Consider the following 21,043-nt stretch of genomic DNA (forward strand, 5'->3'; position numbering starts at 1 on the left):
AGCCCCAGGGGGCTGTGGGGAAGTTGTTTACTGTCTGGCTGGAGCCGAAGAGAAAGGTGGTGTGTGTGTTCTGTAGCTCACAGAAGCGCCCCTGCAAGTGAAAAGGATTCAAGTCAGGAGTGCAGCTAAGAACTGGTCAGGTAGAGTTCCTGAACAAACAATGCAGAGTATTGTCAGGCAGAAAGATAAGGACTGGAAGAAATGGTGTCACAGGGATCATCTCCCTCAGCAAACCCTCCCCCCTCCTCCATTTCACTGTGCTGTAAAGAATGCTGTGTTCATTAATCTGACTTTGCATTAGAACTGTGCTGTCCTGTACTACTGGAAAGACTGTGAACTGCTGTGCGGCTAAGGAAACTGTACTGTTTGTCACTGGAGCCTGTTAGTCATAAGACTTAACTTGCACTGGCTGTGCGGCTTCTTATTAAATGCTACTGTTCTACCGTTTATGAGGACTCTTGTCAAGTGTGTCTGGTCAGCAAGTGAAACAACCTATGTGTCTGTGCCTGAGGGTCAATACCCCTGTGTGCCTGAGAGAAGCTGCAGCACATGGTCTTTGGTTGCCCTGAGTAACGGTTCCCCCAGGATTCCAAAGAATTCATGTAACCTGTTTCACCCCTATCTGAACCTAGCGGCTTGCGTGTAACATTGGTGGCCCGTACAGGAAATCCTGATTGGGAATTAGCGTGTAGAGGGAAAAGAGGAAAAGTGTCTGGAAAAACACAGCAGCACAGCAACTCAACTCAACTTGGCTACACCAGTTAAAGGGGACCAGCCCTAAAGAAAAACTCACTAGCAGCAATGGATGTGGAAATACAAATGGACAGAATTAGTGAGCTGCTTCTTCATTTAACCTGTGAAGAATTGAAAACAGTAGCAGAACATATAAAGATGTCAGTAGAACAGATTTCCAAAGCACACAACCACAGGCAACTGTTAGCTGCCATTAATGCAAAAATGGATGAGCTGGCAGAGAAAGAAGCTGAAGAAGTCATGGGGACATTCCTCCAGTAACTAAAACAGTTTCTAACCAGGTTGAAGTTAGAGGATGGAGGGGCGGCACCAATTACCAAAAGCGGGAATCTCCGTCCACAGACTGAACTACAGGAATTGAAAGAACAATTCAAAGCCCTAACAACAGCCCTGCAGGAATTGACCAAAACCTCTGAACGGGTGATAGATTCAGACAGAACCTTGCTCAGGTTAGATAAATCAGGGAGACAGTCCTCTCTAACTCCACAAATCACCATAAGGAAAGAATTCAAGATCCTGGGACAGATTGGAGAGTGTGAACAGAAAGACAGACTGTCTTATAGGAATTTGTTGCACCAGATCAATGCAGGTTTACAGAAAGGCTAACAGCCAGAAGAGATCTTTGAGGGGGTGGTGAAAGTGATCAGCTCAGGACTGAATCTCTGTAGTATGCTAGAAATGAAAAGCCAATTGACCTTGCAACAGCTGAAGATGATTTTAAAAGGGCACTATAAAGAAGAGAGTACTTTAGAATTGTTCCACTGACACAGTATTGTTCCACCTCTCACAGAAAAATAATAAATCACCCCAAAATTTGTTGTTCAGAGCAATTGAACTGAAGGATAGACTGTTGTTTGCATCCAGAGATGTAGAAGCGGAATAGAAGTTTGATGCTGGACTAGTCCAGAAGAAGTTCTTGAGATCATTGGGAACTGGATTAATCAGCAAAGATATCAAGCTGCAGCTGAAACAGTACCTAGAAGATCCTGGCATTTTGGACGAAGTCCTAATTGAAAAAATGAATGAGGCCACTAGTTTAGAGTCAGAGCGTGAAGAGAAGTTAAAGAAAGGCTCTGATCCTAAAATCACCAAAATGAGTCAGCCGAAGTTGGAGACCCTTGGTGGCCAGTCCGAAGATCATCATAAAGACCCTGCAGTGCCACCTCCAAGAGGGAACCTTAAATCACCAACAAAAGAGAGGCCTGTCAGCGCTGACTGGGAGGAAGTAATAGGAGAACTGCGAGCCAAGTTGATTGAGGTGAAAAAGTTGATTCATTCCAGGCCAGCACCGTGTCCCTCAGACCCAAGAGTGGGTTCCAAAACAGAAGATACCCGGCTTGTGAAGCGTGCCGTTCATCAAATCAGAGTACGGTGTGTGTCCACTGTCTAAGATGTGGTGAGGGAGGACATTATGCCAAGGAGTGCCAATGGTCACAGTCGTTTGGGTTAAAAGACAGGCGGATACCACTGCAGGGCGACTGGTAACGGCGACATGGAGGAGACCCCAGAAGCAAATCCAAATCTCATCAAACCACAGAAAATCACATGAGGTAAAACGGCTGCATCAGTGCTATCCCAAAGTGTGTTCCCATCTACAACAGCTGCAAGGGAGACAGGGACATCAGATACTTAATGCCCAGGGCAGAGGTCAAATGATGTACTCCTGGGAGGAGGATTCCTCAGTCAGTAAAGATAGCCTCATCAGCTTAATCAGTGAAAGGTGCTTTATACAGTGCCAGCTAGATGGACTCCTAGTAAAAGCACTGTGGGACACAGTAGCCCAAGCGAGCCTTTTAAATGAACAATGGAGAAGGCGCAACCTGCCACACACTTGCCTTCGGTCACTAAAAGAACTCTCGGGACCAGTGGAACTCCACGGCAAAGCCGTCACCCAGACCGAAATCCCTTTCATAGGCTGGGTGGAAGTGACTTTCCAACTCAGGGCCATGAAGAACAGCAGCACCATCGAGCTTTTGGTACCTTTTCTTGTGACCAGTGATCAGAACGTGGCAGAGGATCCTATCCTGGGTTATAATGTAATCAGTGAGATCATCACGAAACACAAGACAGGGGCGTCGTTGGTGGATGCAATCGCCACATCGCTCGCCATACCCAACGTTGTGGTGGAAAATGTGATTCATAGAGTAAAGAAAGCACAGAATACAATGGACCTAAAAGAAGTCAAGGTAGGCTTGCGCTCAACCATCATCCCTGCAAACCAAATGGTGGGGGTGAGGTGTGGAGTCCGGGTAGGACCGGGAAGGAAAGTCCAGAAAAGACTGTTCATGCCAAAAGACTCCTCAGAACTTCCGGAAGCCCTAGTTTAAGGTGAGACTGTGCTTATGATTCCTACTGGTGGGTTTGCTCAAGTGACAGTACCCGTTATGAATACTACGAAACACGAAATTAGACTAGATCCAAAGACTGTGTTAGGTCACATTGAAACTGTTAAAACAATATATCCAGCCAGTGTGAGACCAGCCCAGGGATCCACAGTGAATTCAGTCTCCTCACCAAGGAACAGGAGTTGCCCAGGGGAGGAAATTTGCACAATCCACCTCGGGGTCCTAGGATCCCCCAGTACCCCTGGAACACTTGTGTGCTGAAGATCTAGAGGTAGCAAAACAGATCGTGAGAGAACAGTGTCATGCGTTCTCCAAAGATGACTCTGATATAGGCTGTATCCCATCGTTGCATTTGAAAATCAATTTGAAAGACATGACCCCAGTAACCAGAAGTTACATCTCTGTACCAAAACCATTACATCATGAAGTGAAAGAATATTTACAAGATCTCGTCATCAACAGAGGTAGGGTCCAAAAATCGAAGTGATCTTATTCATCTACTATTGTCTGGGTTAGGAAGAAGGATGGTACATTGAGACTCTGTTGTGATTACCGGGAATTAAACCGAAAGTCAGTACCTGATCGACACTCGATACAAAAGATCCAAGATATACTGGATAGCCTATCAGGAAGCACCTGGTTCTCTGTCCTCGATCAGGGTAAGTCATACCACCAAGGGTTTGTCGAAGAGTCCAGTAGACCCTTGACAGCATTCATCACACCGTGGGGATTATGAGTGGATCCGCATACCGTTTGGGCTCAGTTCAGCTCCAGCAGAATTCCAGAGGAGCATAGAGACATGTTTAGAAGGATTGAGGGATGATATCTGCCAGCCGTACTTGGATGACAATGTGGTACACAGCAAAACCTTCAGGGAGCATGTTGAACACGTGAGGACAATATTACAGCGTTATCAACAACACGGAGTTAAGTTGACCCCAAAGAAGTGTTCAAAAGACTAGTCCGATTTCTAGGGAAAATTGTGTCCGGAGAAGAATATACCATGGACCCATCAGAAATCGCTCTGGTACTGGCCTTAAAAGATAAGCGTCCCTCTACCGTCGGGGAGTTGAGGCAGATATTAGGATTCCTCTCCTACTATCGTACTTACATTCGGAACTTCTCCAGGATTGCCACCCCACTGTACCTCCTCTTGGGGGGGGGGGACATAGACAACAACACCCACGGAGAAAAAGAAGAACTCAGGTAGGACCGGGCTTAAAAGAAACAACGCCGTTTCGTCCCAACAGCCCATTCTCTGGACAGCAGACCACCAGGAGGTATTGGAAGAATTAGTTGACTACCTTGTAAAACCACCCATCTTGGGATATACTGATTTCAATTTACCATTTGTTCTTCGTTGTGACACTTCTCAAGTTGGACTGGGAGCTGCCCTGTATCAGCATCAAGATGGAAAAATGAGAGTCATTGGTTATGGCTATAGAACGTTGACAGACGCTGAGAAGAATTACCATCTACATTCCGGAAAATTTAAGTTGCTGGCATTGAAGTGGGCTATCTGTGAACGATTTAGAGATTATCTCTACTACAGCAAAGAGTTTGAGGTATACACTGACAACAACCCTTTGACTTATGTCCTTACTACAGCCAAACTGAATGCAACAGGTCAGAGATGGGTCGCTGAACTACAGGCCAGGAAAATGCAATGCGGATGCTGACGGATTGTCATGAATGCCACTAGAGCCTGAGGAGTTCATGCAAGAATGCTCGGAGTAAGTCAGTCTGGAAGCAATTGAGAGTACTACCCAAGCAGTACAAGCTTATCAGGAGGAAGACACACCATTGTGGTGTCTGTTGACGGTGGAAACCACCATAAAAGCGAGAGAACAAGATCACTCCCGGTCTATTCAACAACTACCAAAAAAGAATATCTGTAGAGCACAACGGGAAGATCAGATAATTGGTAGAATACTACTTTATGTGGACCAAAATCGGTTTCCAAGTAAACGGGAAAGAGACAATGAGTCACCAGCAGTATCGGTTTTAATTAAAGAATGGACGAAGCTCTACCTCAGTGAATACGGTATCCTGTATCGTAAAGGAGGACAAAACCGGCAGTTGGTACTTCCCAGAGTATTCTATAGGTTGGTCTTCAAAGAACTCCATGAAAACATGGGACACCTGCGAGTGGAAAGGATAACAAATTTGATCCGTGAACTTTTCTTCTGGCCGTACATGCAGAGAGATATTGAGAGGTACGTGACCAGAGAGTGTGGGTGTCTGAAAGATAAACGTCCCAAAACATCAACCCGGGCACCTATAGGCAACATCCAGACTACATATCCGTTTCAGATGGTCACAATAGACTTTCTACATCTCGAGACGTGCAAGGGTGGTTACGAATACATCTTGGTGGTGATGAACCATTTTACTCGATTTGCTCAAGCATATACCACCACCAATAAATCGGGTCGAACATCAGCGGAGAAGTTCTTCAATGATTTTGCTTTGAGGTTTGGGTTCCCTACGAGGTTACACCACGACCAAGGAAGAGAATTTGAGAACCAGTTCTTTGCCAAGCTAGGAAAGTACTGTAGAATTCAGAGATCCCACACAACGCCCTATCACCCAGAGGGTAATGGACAAGTGGAACGATTTAACCGTACATTATTGTTGATGTTGCGCACTTTAACAGCTGATGAGAAGAAAGACTGGAAGAGTTCTCTGTCAAAAGAGGTACATGCTTATAACTGTACAAAGAGCGATGCAATGGGTTACTCACTCATTTTTCTATTGTATGGACGATCGCCAAGACTGCCAATCAACATCATGTTCGATACTCCGGTGTCAGAGACTTACAGAACGTATCCGGAGTATGTTCGGAAATGAAAGGAATGGATGGCAGAGGCATACAACATAGCATCCAGTGGTTGCGCAAGGACAGAGCAAGAGTAAGGAGTACTATGATCGAAAATGTTATGGAGCAGAATTGGCACCGGGAAGCCGGGTGCTAGTCAAGAATGTACATGAGAAAGGCGGTCCAGGAAAACTTCATTCGTACGGGGAAGACAAGGTGTATGTGGTCGTAAGGAGGAAAGCTGATGACAGCCCAGTGTATGAAATACGATTGGAAATGGGAGACAAGAAAACCAGAATAGTCCACCAGAATTTACTGCTACCCTGTGATTATCTTCCACCACAAAAAGACTTCCCAGAAGTAGACCAACATAGTCTGAGATCGACTAAGGGACCACCACACACTGAAGCTCCGGAGGTGGATAGTGACCTTGAAAGTTACAATGAAGAAGAACACACCGTTATATTTCTCAGACCGGCAAGGAGAGGGATGTACCATCCTCAGGAGAGTGAACTAAGTCCTGACGTTCCAGAGTTCATACCAAGGACTACAGATGAAGTCCAATTCAGATCTGATGATCGAACACTGGCCCCAGAAGAGACCGATTGATACTCAGAAGCAGCGGAATTACCAGACCGTGTGGAAACAAGCGACTCAGGAGAAGTGCAGGAACTTACAGAGGCAGCTCCAAAAGCATCTCAGGAAGCACCGGAAATGAGTGCGGTGGAAGAAACTTCTGTGACCAATGAACCCGTGGTCTCTGAGGAACAACCCACAAGGAGGATGTCGACTCAAGAAGTGAGGAGGCACGTGATGCTGACGTATGAGACTCTTGGTGAACCGAGTCAAGTGCCAAGGACTGTCGACTGGAAACAGGTATCTCTGCCTGTGGACCAGGTAAGCCCACTTGAGTGGTATTCACCAATGAGAGGCAGTATGGAAGATGTTGCCTGGTGGAAAGACTTGTTTTCATGCATTGATTTTCCTTAAAAGACTTTGTAGAAACAAAGAACTGTTAAAGCATAGAGAGAGAGAGCTGGTTGAAGACGTACGAAATGCTCCAGCTGAGGAAATGTTGATAGTTTTAATTGTGTTAATTGTTTATTTCTTACAGGCATCCTACAAGAAAAAGGTTGTAAGATTAGGTTGTTATCAATGTTTATGAACATTATACCAATTTCACAATGCCAATTTGTATATAAAGTTATCTAACTTTCACCATTGGTTTCAGATTGACCAATTAAGACAAATGTCGAGGACGACCTTCAAAAAGGAGGGAAGAGTGTGACATGCAGAAGTAGTGCTGTTGCTTTAAAAGCATTCAGCAACTATTAGAAGTAACACAAGCACATGAGACATGAAGTGTTGTGCTCCAGAAGCATCCAGCAACTAGAGAGGTTAACACAGTCACAGGAGAAGGGAAGTGTTTTAGCAGAGCCCCAGGGGATTGTGGGAAGTTTTTTACTGTCTGGCTGAAGCCAAAGAGAAAGGTTGTGTGTGTATTCTATATCTCACAGGAGTGTCCCTGCAAGTGAAAAGGATTCCAGTCAGTAGTGAAGCTAAGCACAGGTCAGGTAGAGTTCCTGAACTAACAGTGCAGAGTATTGTCAGGCAGAAAGATAAGGACTGGAAGAAATGGTGTCACAGGGATCATCTCCCTCAGCAAACCCTCCCCCCTCCTCCATCTCACTGTGCTGTAAAGAATGCTGTGTTCATTAATGTGACTTTGCATTAGAACTGTGCTGTTCTGTACTACTGGGAAGACTGCGAACTGCTGTGCAGCTAAGGAAACTGCACTGTTTGTCACTGAAGCCTGTTGCTCATAAGACTTAACTTGCACTGGCTGTGCGGCTTCTTATTAAATGCTACTGTTCTACCGTTGTCAAATGTGTCTGGTCAGCAAGTGAAACAACCTACGTGTCTGTGGCTGAGGGTCAATACCCCTGTGTGCCTGAAAGAAGCTGCAGCACATAGTCTATGGTCGCCCTGATTAACTGTTCCCTCAGGATTCAAAAGAATTCATGTAACCTGTCTCACCCCTATCTGAACCTAGCAGCGTGCGTGTAACAATTACCATATGCAAATCTGAGGTCCTGAGTGGAAAAACTGAGTTTTCTATACTGCATCTATTCCCATGCTGTAAAAATAATACTACATTTATCATCATTGGATTGTCATCTGAGTTTCATCAGTTTTTCTCGAATAAGGAAAAAAAGAAGCTTCTCTTCCTTCTCCTATCTAGCAGTCTGTGAAAAAAGATACAGCACTTGGATGGCAATTTTTTCACCGACCCATAGACTTGCATTACCAATTTTGATCCAAATCACGTGTCAATATTGGACAAGTATCCGAGGTTTGAATTCGGACATGTGATCAGCCCATAAACTATACAAGGTATACATTCTATCTGTGAAAAACATGTCATGGATAGGATTTGTATGCAAAAAACGGATGTCTGAGCCCTAATACTGGACCATGTTAAAATACAGTACAATAGAGTTGAATTTCCTATGCTTATTTTATGTATCTGCAGTGGCAAAATCACGGATAACACATCATGATATAACCATAAGATGTGTGAAATGACAGACCCCTCTCAACTATATACACTGGTTGTGCTGATTTTGTAATGATAAGCAGAAAACCATAATGTAATATTAAAACTTTATAACTAACTAATTTATTATAATGTAACACTCACAGGGGTCCAGGAAGCTGAGATAGGAGGAGCAGTTTGTCAGAGTTCTTGTACTGGAGGCTAGTGACCACCAGGAGTGTTCTCTGCTGCAGATATAACACAGCTCGGAATGCTGTTCCGTTTATAACCCCGCCCACACCACTGATTGGCTGCTTTCTGTTTACACTGTACGTTGACAGAAAGTTCTTAAACAATGGTGGTATCACGGGTTTACCGCGACAGAGAGGAGCCAGAAGACCACAGCATCTGATTTCTCCTATCCCTGCACTGATTAGAAGCAATTCACCTTCATTTTAAATGATGCAGGTGGTTTCTTTTAGCAGTGCAGGGAAGCTTTCCCGACTGATGCTCTCAGCTGCCCAGTGTTAACCACTCCCCTCTCTTATATATACTGGACTCTGGCAAGCTGGGTGGGAACAGATTGAGGGCGGATTCAGGAATTCAGCATGGTACGTGGGCTGGCGTCTTCACCATTAGAAGTAATCCGGGGAACAGGGATAGCTAGGGCGTCACTAGCATTAGGGACAGGGAATGAGCCCCAGGATTCTCGACAACAGAGACATGACAGGTGGGGGGCTTAGTTAAACAGAACAGATGGACTAGGAAGCAGAAGACGGCTAATCCTGTAGTGATAATCTCCTACTGATAAAATGCTGATTGTATTGCTGCAGAAAAACACAGCCTAGTAAGTAACAAATTGCATGAATCAAGCACTCTTCCCCTGCATGCTTCTCTCAGATTACACAACAAAACCTGCTGACAGATTCCCTTTAAACTTGTAGAACTTATACTTGATTAGTTAAGGAAAGGAAATGGCTCGTGAATGAGAAATCTGAATTCAGGGACCCTGCCTAATGACACCCATTGTCCTTGACACTTGCTAACTTGCTATGTCACCTGTCACTTTATATTTCCACATCTTACCTTCCTCAGCAGAACATTTCTTGGGTGGATGTCCATGGCTTTTCTTGAGGTTTAGTTTGGAATAGGTAACCTGCTCCATATTTTTCCCGAGTGTCAGTGTGCACTGTATAGATGGATAGTAAGTGACAGTATGGTTTCTAAAAAAAAAACAGAACAGATATTGTTCATTATCAAGTGGATACAAGTAAGTTAGATATATCGAAGGACTGATGAACAGGTCCATTCTTATATTATCTTCACATAGAAGTCTATGCTACTTTGACATATACTACAGAATGTGCTATCATTTGTAACTGTTTTCCAGATCTCCAATTGCTTTAAGGGAATGCAAATTTTTGTTGTATATTTTTATAAGCTGAAATATTTTAGGACATCAGCATTATATCAATATCAATGCATTTTTCTCTTTTCCTACAAATAATCATCAAGGTTAAACCCTACATACTGTAGACATCACATATTGGGAGACAGTGTATGGCGCAGGCTCAGGAGCTCATCCATACACCGCAGATGTTGGCTCTGTTATACAAACAATACATATGTGTAAGTGCAGCTATTGGAGCTAGTTATGGGTTGTTGTTGTTACACATTGTGAGAAATCATTAAATTTACAGTACAATATAATACAAAGGTGTTCTGGTATATCACTAAAATGGTTTTAAAAACTGTAAACACTAAATAAGAAAAAAGTGAAAAAAAAAAAAGTAAAGTAGTGTAAATTATCCCTATAGTAAAAACATGCACTGTAAACATATGCATTTATTTTAGGATATCAATTGGAAACTTAAAAAATATGACATTAAACCAAAACCAAAATATATCAAATGAAATTAATAAAAATTAAATAGTATATTTGTGTAAATTGTATAAACTACAGCTTGCCCTGTAAATCAAGGCCACACGTGAAACATAGATTTACAACTACAAAAATTTAATTTAAAATTATTTTTTTGTATTAAAATGTATATAAATGAACCTCCTCATTCTATGGCCATTTTATTTTTCAATTGAACTTTTTAGTCCCTCTTCTAACAAATAATTATTAGCACTATTATCAGCAATTTCATTTTTCCAACAAAATTTACAAAACCTATTTTACTAGGGACCACTTCACATTTCAAGTGACTTTTAGGGGCCTATATGTAAAAAAAACACCCAAAAGTGACAACATTTTAAAAACGACACACTTTAAGGTATTAAAAAACACATTAAAGAAATTTGTTAACCCTTCAAGTGCTTCACAGGAATGAAAACAAAATGGAAATAATAAATAAAAAATAGTTATTTTCTTATTTTGTGCAAAAATGTTTTTTTAGCCCCAAATTTTTCCTTTTCAAAAGGGTAAAAGGAGAATGTGGACCATACAATTTGTTGTGCAATTCCTCCTCAGCATAATGATACTCCATATGTGCTCAGAAACTACTGTTTGGGCACGCAGCAGGGCTCAGGAGAGAAGGTGCGCTATTTGGATTTTGGAGCACAATTTTGTCCGTAATAAATTACAGACACCATTTCACATTTGCCAAGCCTCAGATGTGCCAAAACAGTAGAAACCCCATCAAACTACCCCATTTTGGAAACTACACCAATTATGGAATTCTAAAAGCGGTGTGGAAAGCATATTGAACCCACAGGTGGTTCTCACAATTTTATAACAATGGGGTGTGAAAATTAAAATAACATTTATTTTCCAGAAAAATGGTACTGTAGCCCCAAATTTTTCATTTTCACAAGACTAATAGAAAAAAATGGACTGCAATTTGTTGTGCACTTACTCCTGAGTATGATGATATTCCAGATGTGGTCAGAAACTACTGCTTGCGTGCACAGCAGGGCTTAGAAGGGAAGGAACGCCATTTGAATTCTGGAGCATAGTTCTGGCTGGAATAGATTGGGGAGGGGACGCCATGCCACATTTGAAGAGCCCCTGACATGGCAAAACAGCAACAAAAAGCTACATCTGACCCCATTTTGGAAACCACCCCTTTCAAAAGAATTAATCTAGTGTGTAATTGATGCACCCCCTGGGCCGTGGGGTACTTGGTGTCGGGCCGGTCGTTGCTAGGGGAGATGTCACAGTGGCGGTGACCCGGTCCGTGACCCAGGGCGGTCAATGAAAAAGGGGATTATTTACAGGGGATTTATAGTTTTTATATACAGTTCGTGATGCCACCTGTGGTATGCGGCTATATTGAGCCGTCGCTTCGGAACTGGTCCTCTGGAGCTGGTGGGAAATGCAGCAGAGTTGGTTTAGATCTCCAAAGGTAGAGCTTAGCTCCAGGGCAGGAAGTGGTGATTTTATAGATGTTGCTGTGCAGTGTAGTGCAGGGGATGATGGCGCAGCAGCAATAACTGACAGAGACAGTGGGGTGCAGACTTCAGGGTTTTACTCACGGTTTCTTAGACTTCCAGTTACCAGTACTAGAGTAGCTTCCCACGTCATCCTGTGCTTACTCAGGGAGGAGTTCAGCCAACCCTCAGGTACCTCCAGAGTACATAGCGGGACCCCCTTCTGGGTGTTCCTTCTGGCCGTCTCCCTGCAAATCACACCTAGTGTCCCAATCCAGTGACCGCGAACCTTGTCGGGTGACGTTTTCTCTGTACCCTGGGTCCTCTATGGCTACCTTCTTGGTGAGACAGATGTGGCTTGTGGCTGCAGTACCTGAAATACTGCAGCCTCCGGTTTCCTAGTTGAGACTTGAAGAACTCTGCTAGTTTAGGGACGGGTCCCCTCTGTGTGACCTGACCCCTCCACCTCCTGGCAGATTCGATCGTACAGGTGGCCTCCAGCACTACCCATACCCCTGGGGTCCCTTCCTCATTCCTGGAGCCTTTCTCCTGCTCCTCACCTCCTCAGTCTGTCCTGGGCCTCTCTCTAGGCCCTCCTCCTGAGCAGAGTTCCTGCAGAACTCCTGCTCCTCTCTACTTCTCCGCTCAGACTGAACTGTCTTTCCAAGATGGTTCCCTCTTTTTATACTCTTACTTTCAAGTGCTCCCCTGATCTATGTCCTCCACCCACACCCACTATATGGTTCCCCCTACTTTGGTCCCCCCCACTCCAGCCAGGGACAGGGCTCAGCAGGAAGCGCGACGCATCTTCCCCTCCTGCTGGTCTGGAGTAGTGTAGTGTTGGATGCAGGTGTCAGGGTCCCGGGCTGTACTCCTTCCTTACTTGAGAGTGAGATACCACACCTCTGGGTGAGATGCAGTACCTCTGCGGCGACCGAACCCTCAGGGGCGCCACATAGTGAGCATCTATGTCCAATAGGTGGTTCACAAAAATTTATAACATAAGGACATGAAAAGGAAAAATTAATTTTTTTCACAAAAATGTTGCTTTAGCCCCAAATTTTTCATTTTCACAAGAGAAGCAAGAGTAATTGGACCACACAATTTGTTGTGCAATTTCTCCTGGGTATGACAATATTCCACATGTGGTCGGAAATTACTACGGCACACGGCATGGCTCAGGAGTGAGGGAATGCTGCTTGTATTTTGGAGTGCCATTTTGGCTGGAATAGATTGCAAATGCAATGTCACATCTGAAGAGGCCATGACATGCCAAAACAGCAGAATCCCCCACATATGATCCAATTTTGTAAGCTACACCTCTTGAGTAATTCAACTAGGGGTGTAGTGAACTTTTTTAACATTCAGGTGATTCACAGAATTGTATAACATTGGGCTGAGTCAATGAAAAATGACCATTTTTTCCACTAATATGTTGCATCGGTATCAAGTTTTCAAAAAGGCTAATAGGAATTACACAATTTCACCAATACCTCAAAAACTACTTTTGAGGCACAGTATGATTTTTTTAATGTTTTGCCATTTTTACATTATAAAAACCATTTTATCAAAAAGTATGGTTTTTGCATCGCTATATTCTGAGAGCTATAGCTTTTTTACTTTTCTGCTGATAGAGCTTAATGAGGGCTTGTTTTTGTGGGATGAGATGATGTTTTCATTGATACCATTTTTATTTACATACAAATTTTTGATCGCATTTTATTCCACTTGTTTGGTGGCATGATGAAAAATATTATTTTTTTTCCACATTTCTATTTGTTTTTTTACTGTGCTCACTGAAGGGGTTAACTAATGTGCCAGTTTTATTGACCGGCTCATTCTGAATGGGGCTATAGCATATATGTGTACTTTATTTGTTTATTTTCGTTTTTACATAAATTTACGTATTTACGCGTTTATTAGTTTAATACTTTTTCAATTTTTTTGTTCTTTATTTTGTGATTTTTTTTAGATTTTTATAATTTTTTTAAACTATTTTTTTACTGTTTTACTTAGTCCCTCTATGGGACTTTAACTTTTATTACTCTGATCAATGTTGTCATGCATTGCAATGCATATGTACTGCAATGCATTATAGCTGTCAGTGTTAGGGCTCATACAGACTGGCGTATAATACAGAGGCGTGCAATGCAAGAAAATCATGCATTGCACTCAGACCAGTGTTATTTGATGAGGAAGAGCACATTTGCAAATGCCGCGACTGGCAGCATATCTTGCACGGCACACACCCATTCAAGTCAACGGGTGCGTGCAAAACATCCGACTGCACTCGGATGCCAAGACAGGCAATGGAGAAGATGGAGAGATTAATCTCTGCTTTTTCTCCTCACCTGTGATCCGATTCTTGCATCCGAAAGGATCGGATCACAGTAAAATGACACTTGGCTCACAATCGCAGCAGAGTTTGAGCCGTGTCATTAGCATATTGCATCTGATGCTCTCGCATCCGATGCTATTAGCTAATGTGACCCTGGCCTTACACTGACAAAACACCTTTTAGACCATGCTCTTGACATGGTCTAACAGGCCACCTTAGCTGACAGACCAGGAGGTCATTATTTGACCTTCTGCTGCCATGGCAATCATTGACTCCAACGATCATGTTGTGGGGGTGCCAATCAGGTGGAGGAATCCCCCTCCATCTTCTACCTTTCTAAATGCTGCAATCACTATTGATCACGGCATTTAGAGGGTTAAGCAGCCAGGAGCAGTGCAGGAACCAGCCCTGTCTGTGTCAGCTTAAGTGATAGCCAAGCTCCCAGCTGCGATCATACAGACACAGCTCTTGTGCCAGCACAATCGCCATGACATACCAGTATGTCATATGTTGGCAATTCACTGCAAAATTTGACATTCTGGTATATTGGGAAGGGGTCAATGGTTGTCTGAGAAATGTTCTACTGCTGAATACTGTGAGGCAGTGACGGGGATCGTATACGAGGGATGGTATATATCCTCCAGAATGTGTACAGAGACCTATTAAATCCATTGGAGTGCATTGCAGTCACAAACTCACCTGCGGCTGCAATGCAGGAATGAAGGTGAGCATTGACCTGGTTTTCCAGTGGCTCTTGCCACAGGTCCTTTAAAATCCCTGCACTAAGGATTAGTGTTGTTCTATGTTGGAACCTGCTAGGAGCACAGCAGGATAGCTCAGCAGGATTGAGTGTGGCTGAACCATCGCCTGGGAAGACTTTGCACCTGTCAGGCTCTGAGCGGCCCGGCGCGGCTGTTGCCCCCGGCAACCGTTGTTTATGGACTCATGTTAACCTGGCTGCGAACCGGAGGACTTTCTGTTTACCCATGAGTTGCTGAATAAAAGCTGTCTATGTTGGACTTGCTTGGGTCACTGCCTCAATTTCTGCACGGTGTGAACACCGCCGCCTTACAATACACTTGGGCAAATCATCAAGGTCTGCTCCTCGCAGCTCCTGTGTAATCATGGACCAATGCCATCCCAGAAGTGCTCGATGGGAGACAAGTCCGGAGACGCTGCAGCCATGGGAGCTCGCTTAGGTCACGTAGGCCGCTCACATGCAGAACAAGAACAAGCAACATGCAAGCTGGTGGTGTCGTGTTAAAAAATGACTCCTTGGACAATCTGGAGAAATGGCCACACCACTGGTTCGACGACTAATCCATGTACACTATATTGCAAGTGTAATTAAATGTCACAGCTGGCATCTGTGTATAATGGCCAAGCTCCAGCTCCAGCTGTTAACTATTTAGATGCTGCAGTTGATCTCTGACAGCAGCATTTAAATCAAGTGGTTGCCAGCTTCGATTACATGTCTGGCTCCCAATGGCCCTCAGCAATGAGATCGTGGGGTACCGGTCAGTTGCTATAGCATCAGAGGTCCTGTTGAAAGCTTCCATTGCTGTCATATTGGTCCTCCTGTGAGTCCCATGAGAGAACATGATTTTTCCTATATACTGCAATACTATGGTATGGCAATATACAATACAAGTGATCAGACGATCGTAGATTCCAGTCCCCTAAAGTGACTGCAAATATTGTGCACAGTAAAAAAAAGTAAAAAAAAAAAATTTGGTATCGCTATGTCTGTAAAAGTGTAGTCTATAAATTTTCTGTTTCTTTTTAGTTTTTCCTCCCCTTCTTCCAAAAGCCATAACTTTTTTATTTTTCCATCCGTATAGCCGTATGAGAGCATGCCTTTGCGGGACGAGTTATGCTCCTGAATTATATCACTAACTTTCTCATGTGGTGCACTGGAGGGCAGGGAACAAAATTCCAAATGTGTTGAAATAGCAAAAAAAAAATATATATTTTTTTTTTGGGAGGGTGGGGGTAGAGGATGTTATTTACCTTGTTCATTATACGATAAAACTGACATGACAATATGATCCTCCAGGTCAATACGAGTACGCAGATACCAAACATGTACAGTTTTTCTTTTATTTAAGCGGTGAAAATTTTCTGGGAAATTTGTAAAAGCAAAAAACAACTTTGCTTGTGTCGCCATTTTCCGAGACCCCTAAAGTTTTCAATTTTCAGGATCAGGGGCTGTATGAAGGCTTATATTTTGCGCCCTGAGCTGATATTTTTACATATACAGTTTTGGGTTAGATATGAAGTTTTGATTGCTTCTTATTGCATTTTATTGCAATCTTGTGGCAGCCAAAAAAAGTTACTCTGGTGTTTTGATTTTTTTTTCTCATTACTGATCGGATTAATTTACTTTATATTTTGATAGAACTTTTATTAACACAGTGATACCAAATCTGTCTATTTATTAATTTGTTTTGTTTTATTTTTAATGGGGCAAAAGGGGGTGATTTGCACTTTTGTGTTTTTATTTTTTTTCATATTTTTAGAAACTGTTTTGTTTTATTTGCTTTTAACTGTATTTAATTGACCCCTTAGGGGACATGAAGCTGCGATCGTCTGATCGCTTGTGCTATACATAGCAGGGCATCAGCAAAAATAATGATGTCCTATGAATGCTAGCTACAGGCTGGCATTCACAGGAGATTTATAATGACAGGCACAGGGGTCATTAGCAGTCCCCCGGCTATCATGGTAACCCACCCTCATGGGTGCATGGAATGATGCACTACCCTACCAGTGCACGTTAAATGCCGCTGTCACAGATTGACAGTGGCATTTAACAGGTTAACACCTGCAACTGTTAAAGGCACATGATGGCTGATTTAGCCATCATCTGCTGGGAAAGATGCAGGCTTGGCGTGCCAGCCAACATCAAAGTAAGGGACACGACATATGATGTAACTGTATGTCATATGTTGTGAATGGGTTAAATCAATGATATATCTGCACCTGGGTAATGTGTTGGTGCTGGGAAAGGGAATGTCATCAATTTACAATAATGGGTGGAAAAATGCATAGAAGAACACATTCAGGTTTGACAGCAGTCCTAATAATTTGCGCACCAATTACATTGATATATAAGATGCTGTTAGTTGGGGTCATTAGATGCGGATGGGCCGGGATTTGTGAGTACTTTGCAATTGATCATGTGAACTTCAAGTTAGGGGACATTCACGCTGCATTCAGGTTATAATATTGGTTTAATTTTTTTTCTGCTTTTGCGGGAAAAACTCCCCTTGAGAAAGCACTGGGTGTGCGAAACGCTCGTTGGGGCGTTACTGGTGGCACGAGACTGAACTTAGTTATATTCCTGATGGGTAAGTTCAAAGACTTAGGTCGGTGCTTTTACTAGTGCAAGCACCTTTTTGTGATTCCCTCCATTTTGCTAAAAATCTTTCTTATGAGCCATATTATTTGAGTCGACTTATGGGCATTTTTTAATATGATACTTAACCTATGACCTTTTTTATATGGCCACTTTTATTAGTTAATATGGGAGATATTATTGATACTACCTTATTCATTTTTCCTCTTGTGAACACCTACCTACAGGAACCAAAATTCACTACTAAAAACTTAAAATAACTCTGTCCATGTGTGCCTGATTTTTTGTTTCATCCTTTTCCTCTTGAAAATATTTTTAAACTTTGTGATCATATGTCAATGATTTTTTTAATCACTATTTGTTAATAAAGAATGTTATTATATATCTGCAAGTGTTTTTTGGATTTTTCCAAGTTTAGGTGTTTTGCGGGAAAATGCAGTTTCTATTATTTTTACCAACACCACAACAACCTCCTAATTTATAAATTATATATTTCCTTATTGGATTTTGGCACCAATTCCAATAAACATAATTTAATATCTCGCCAGTGAACTTTCTAGCAAATTAGAGGCTGCTAAATATGCGAATGGAGGGGAAAGTCAACTACATATTGACCTCTATGGCTTTGGAATAGCAAGCTCACATTGGTATGTATTATCTGTTTGACATGGTGACTGCAAGGTACTAGCCCTATACACTTTATATAGCTCTCGGTCCAACGATGGTTCTGCTGTCTCTCCTGATTCCTCCATACATATGAGCGCTCACTCTACGAGTGCTCCTATGTTCTCTACAAGAGGGCTGTTGCCAGTCATTTTTGCCAACGGCTTATCTGTTAGTGAACGAAATGATCAGCAGTCTAAAACTGGACATGTTGGATCCTTATTTCCCCCGACAACATCTATTGAAGGAGTGTCGGGAACCCCATATACATTACACTGTCAGCCCAAACCCTTCAATATTGAAGGTCGGTCGATGTTAGTCGAATTTATATGGGGGCCTTAAGCCTTTACTAGACAATGCAGTGCCTTATCATCCTGAAAAACAAAAGGATCGGTGGTTGTAATTTAGCTCCCCTCTTCCCTGACATAAGGACATTCTCATACAAATTAAAATGGCAAGATGGTGCCTCCAAAATTCACTGATTCAGATGACTTTGTGATCTAATGTGTATGCAGTCCTATTCCTAGAGAAATATATGTAAAGTTTTAAATTTAATTGCTTCATTTAAAAGTAAATTACTCCCATTGATTAAAACTATTCATCAACAACTGTGGATTCTTAGAAAGCAGGCAAAGACTAAGAAAGATTTATCTTACTCTTATTCAAACCAAACAGGAAAAAGAGTTCTTTCTTTCCAATGTCATGTGGGTCAGTGGTTGGAACTGCAGCCCTTCATTCTTACAAGTACAGAGTTGTGTCAGGTCACAATCCAGGCAGGTGAGCATATATAACCCTTTGCTCGCTGTGTAACACACTTGAAGCATTTTTCTCTTTTTCTTTATTTTAATCTTATGGAAGAAAATGTCATACTACATTAATTTTTCATGGGTGATGGTTAGTGATGAGCGAGCGTGCTCGGTTAACCTTTTTCACCGAGCACGCTCGGGTGCTGACTGAGTATTTTCGGCGTGCTCGACAACTATGTTCGAGTCACCACAGCTGCATGTGTCGCGGTTGTTAGCCAGCTGTTACACAGGCAGGGATTGCCTGTTTGTTAGGCAATCCCTTCATAAGTCGCAACTGTCTGACAGCCGCGACACATACAGCCGCGGTGACTCGAACATAGTTGTCGAGCACACCGAAAATACTCAGTCAGCACCCGAGCGTGCTCGGTGAAAGGTTTAACTAGTGATGATCATAAGCAGTAAGATTGCTAAACAAAACAGACAAAATGGTTGGATTTGCTCATGGCGAACCCAATGTGTGTTTTTTTGGAGGATCCACAGCAGAGATACAAGTCTTCTCCTTAGATTTCTGCCATGGATGTCCAGTAGATGTATCGCTCGTTCCTCACAAGGAGTGCCCTCATTCAATCTGTGACTTTTCCACTTCCATTCTGCAAGAAAAATAAACATGCTAATTCTTCTTGTGGAATTTTCTTTTTTTCAGCAAACTCAAAATTTTAAAACTTGCGAACATACTCTAATTGTTTCAACCAATCAATTCAGGATCAGGAACATTCATAAAAGGATTGGATCACTGTTCACTAACTAACATAACAAGACTTATGTCCAGGACGACTCTAAGTATTGAACATTTTCTCTGCAGTACCTACTATATATTTATGCCCCAAAAAATGTACAATTCTCCCCACAACAAATACACAAATTACCTTCATGTGATCTTGCCTGATGAAATACTTCTTAAGACAGGGTATCCATGGCACCAGCTACAAGGAAGTTACTGTATTGGCTGCACAAAACTAATAAAAGATGCAATGATTTTGATGGGCTAAACAAGATCAAGATTGTGGAGATCCTAAATAGCTAAGACACTGTCTCATATATACTTGTGCGCAAATTGTTTTGTAACACTACTTCCTCCGTGGTTTTAAGATTTAGAAAAGGGGTCGGACTTCTTGTTCCTCATTCACGAATTCTAAGAACAAAGAGGCAAAAATTGTAGAAGGATTATTTAAAAATAAGCTTAACATGAATGTTCACCCTTGAACATACAAGTCCAAAATTCTGTCCTGATTATATTTCTTACTGTAAATTGATACAGATCTCCAACTCTTGTGCATTAGATAGGAAAAAGAAAGGTCTTATACTTAGATCATCTTGAAAACTGAATATGAAGGTGTCTGAAAATAAATAAAGAAATGAAGAAGGTAGATTGAAACTTGTGCAATATTTTATAGAATTAAATGTAACCACTAACATATGTAAAAGTTATTTTCTTCCATGTCAAAGGTGTCCATAGCCTTTAATTCTATGGCTATGCAGACATTTTTGATTTCTGTATCAAAAAATGATAATATATTAGGAAAATAAGTTGAGAATTTTCAACCTAAGAGTGATTTTGTGTTAAAAGTTGAACAGTGATTTTAAGGTCATATACTTAGCAGATCCATACACTGTAGGTTCTTTTTTTATGGGCATTTTCTTTAGGTAATAATAATAATCTTTATTTTTATATAGCTCTAACATATTCCGCAGCGCTTTACATACATTATTGTCGCTGTCCCCATCGGGGCTCACAATCTAGATTCCCTATCAGTATGTCTTTGGAGTGTGGGAGGAAACAGGAGAACTGGGAGGAAACCCACAAACACGGGGAGAACATACAAACTCCTTGCAGATGTTGTCCTTGGTGGGATTTGAACCCAGGACCCCAGTGCTGCAAGGCTGCAGTGCTAACCACTGAGCCACCGTAAGAAAACCTCAATAACGTGGCCTCTGATAGGACTTAGTACTCTGGTTGAAAGTAAGACAGAAAAAAACTCTGAACACCTTCATATGAATTTCCTTAGTTTAGAGTGGGGTGTAAAGTGATGTTACACTTTATGGTGACCAAT

General features: G+C 42.2%; 1 protein-coding gene across 1 annotated transcript in view; it reads right to left on the bottom strand.

Moving 5' to 3' along the window:
* LOC141273288 (uncharacterized) overlaps window positions 1–20,047 on the bottom strand; it is a 150,745-nt gene extending 130,698 nt beyond the window's left edge. The window contains exons 1-2 of the mRNA XM_073684916.1: window positions 19,859–20,047; window positions 9,539–9,675 (exon numbers count right to left, since the gene is read on the bottom strand). Coding sequence (XP_073541017.1) covers window positions 9,539–9,617 — 79 coding nt within the window. The 5' untranslated portion in view covers window positions 9,618–9,675; window positions 19,859–20,047. The remainder of the gene's footprint in view (window positions 1–9,538; window positions 9,676–19,858) is intronic.
* Window positions 20,048–21,043: the final 996 nt, after the last annotated feature.

This window comes from Phyllobates terribilis, unplaced genomic scaffold (assembly GCF_046119375.1).
Source record: "Phyllobates terribilis strain yellow unplaced genomic scaffold, ASM4611937v1 Scaffold_5__5_contigs__length_657084704, whole genome shotgun sequence".
Lineage (NCBI taxonomy): Eukaryota > Metazoa > Chordata > Amphibia > Anura > Dendrobatidae > Phyllobates > Phyllobates terribilis.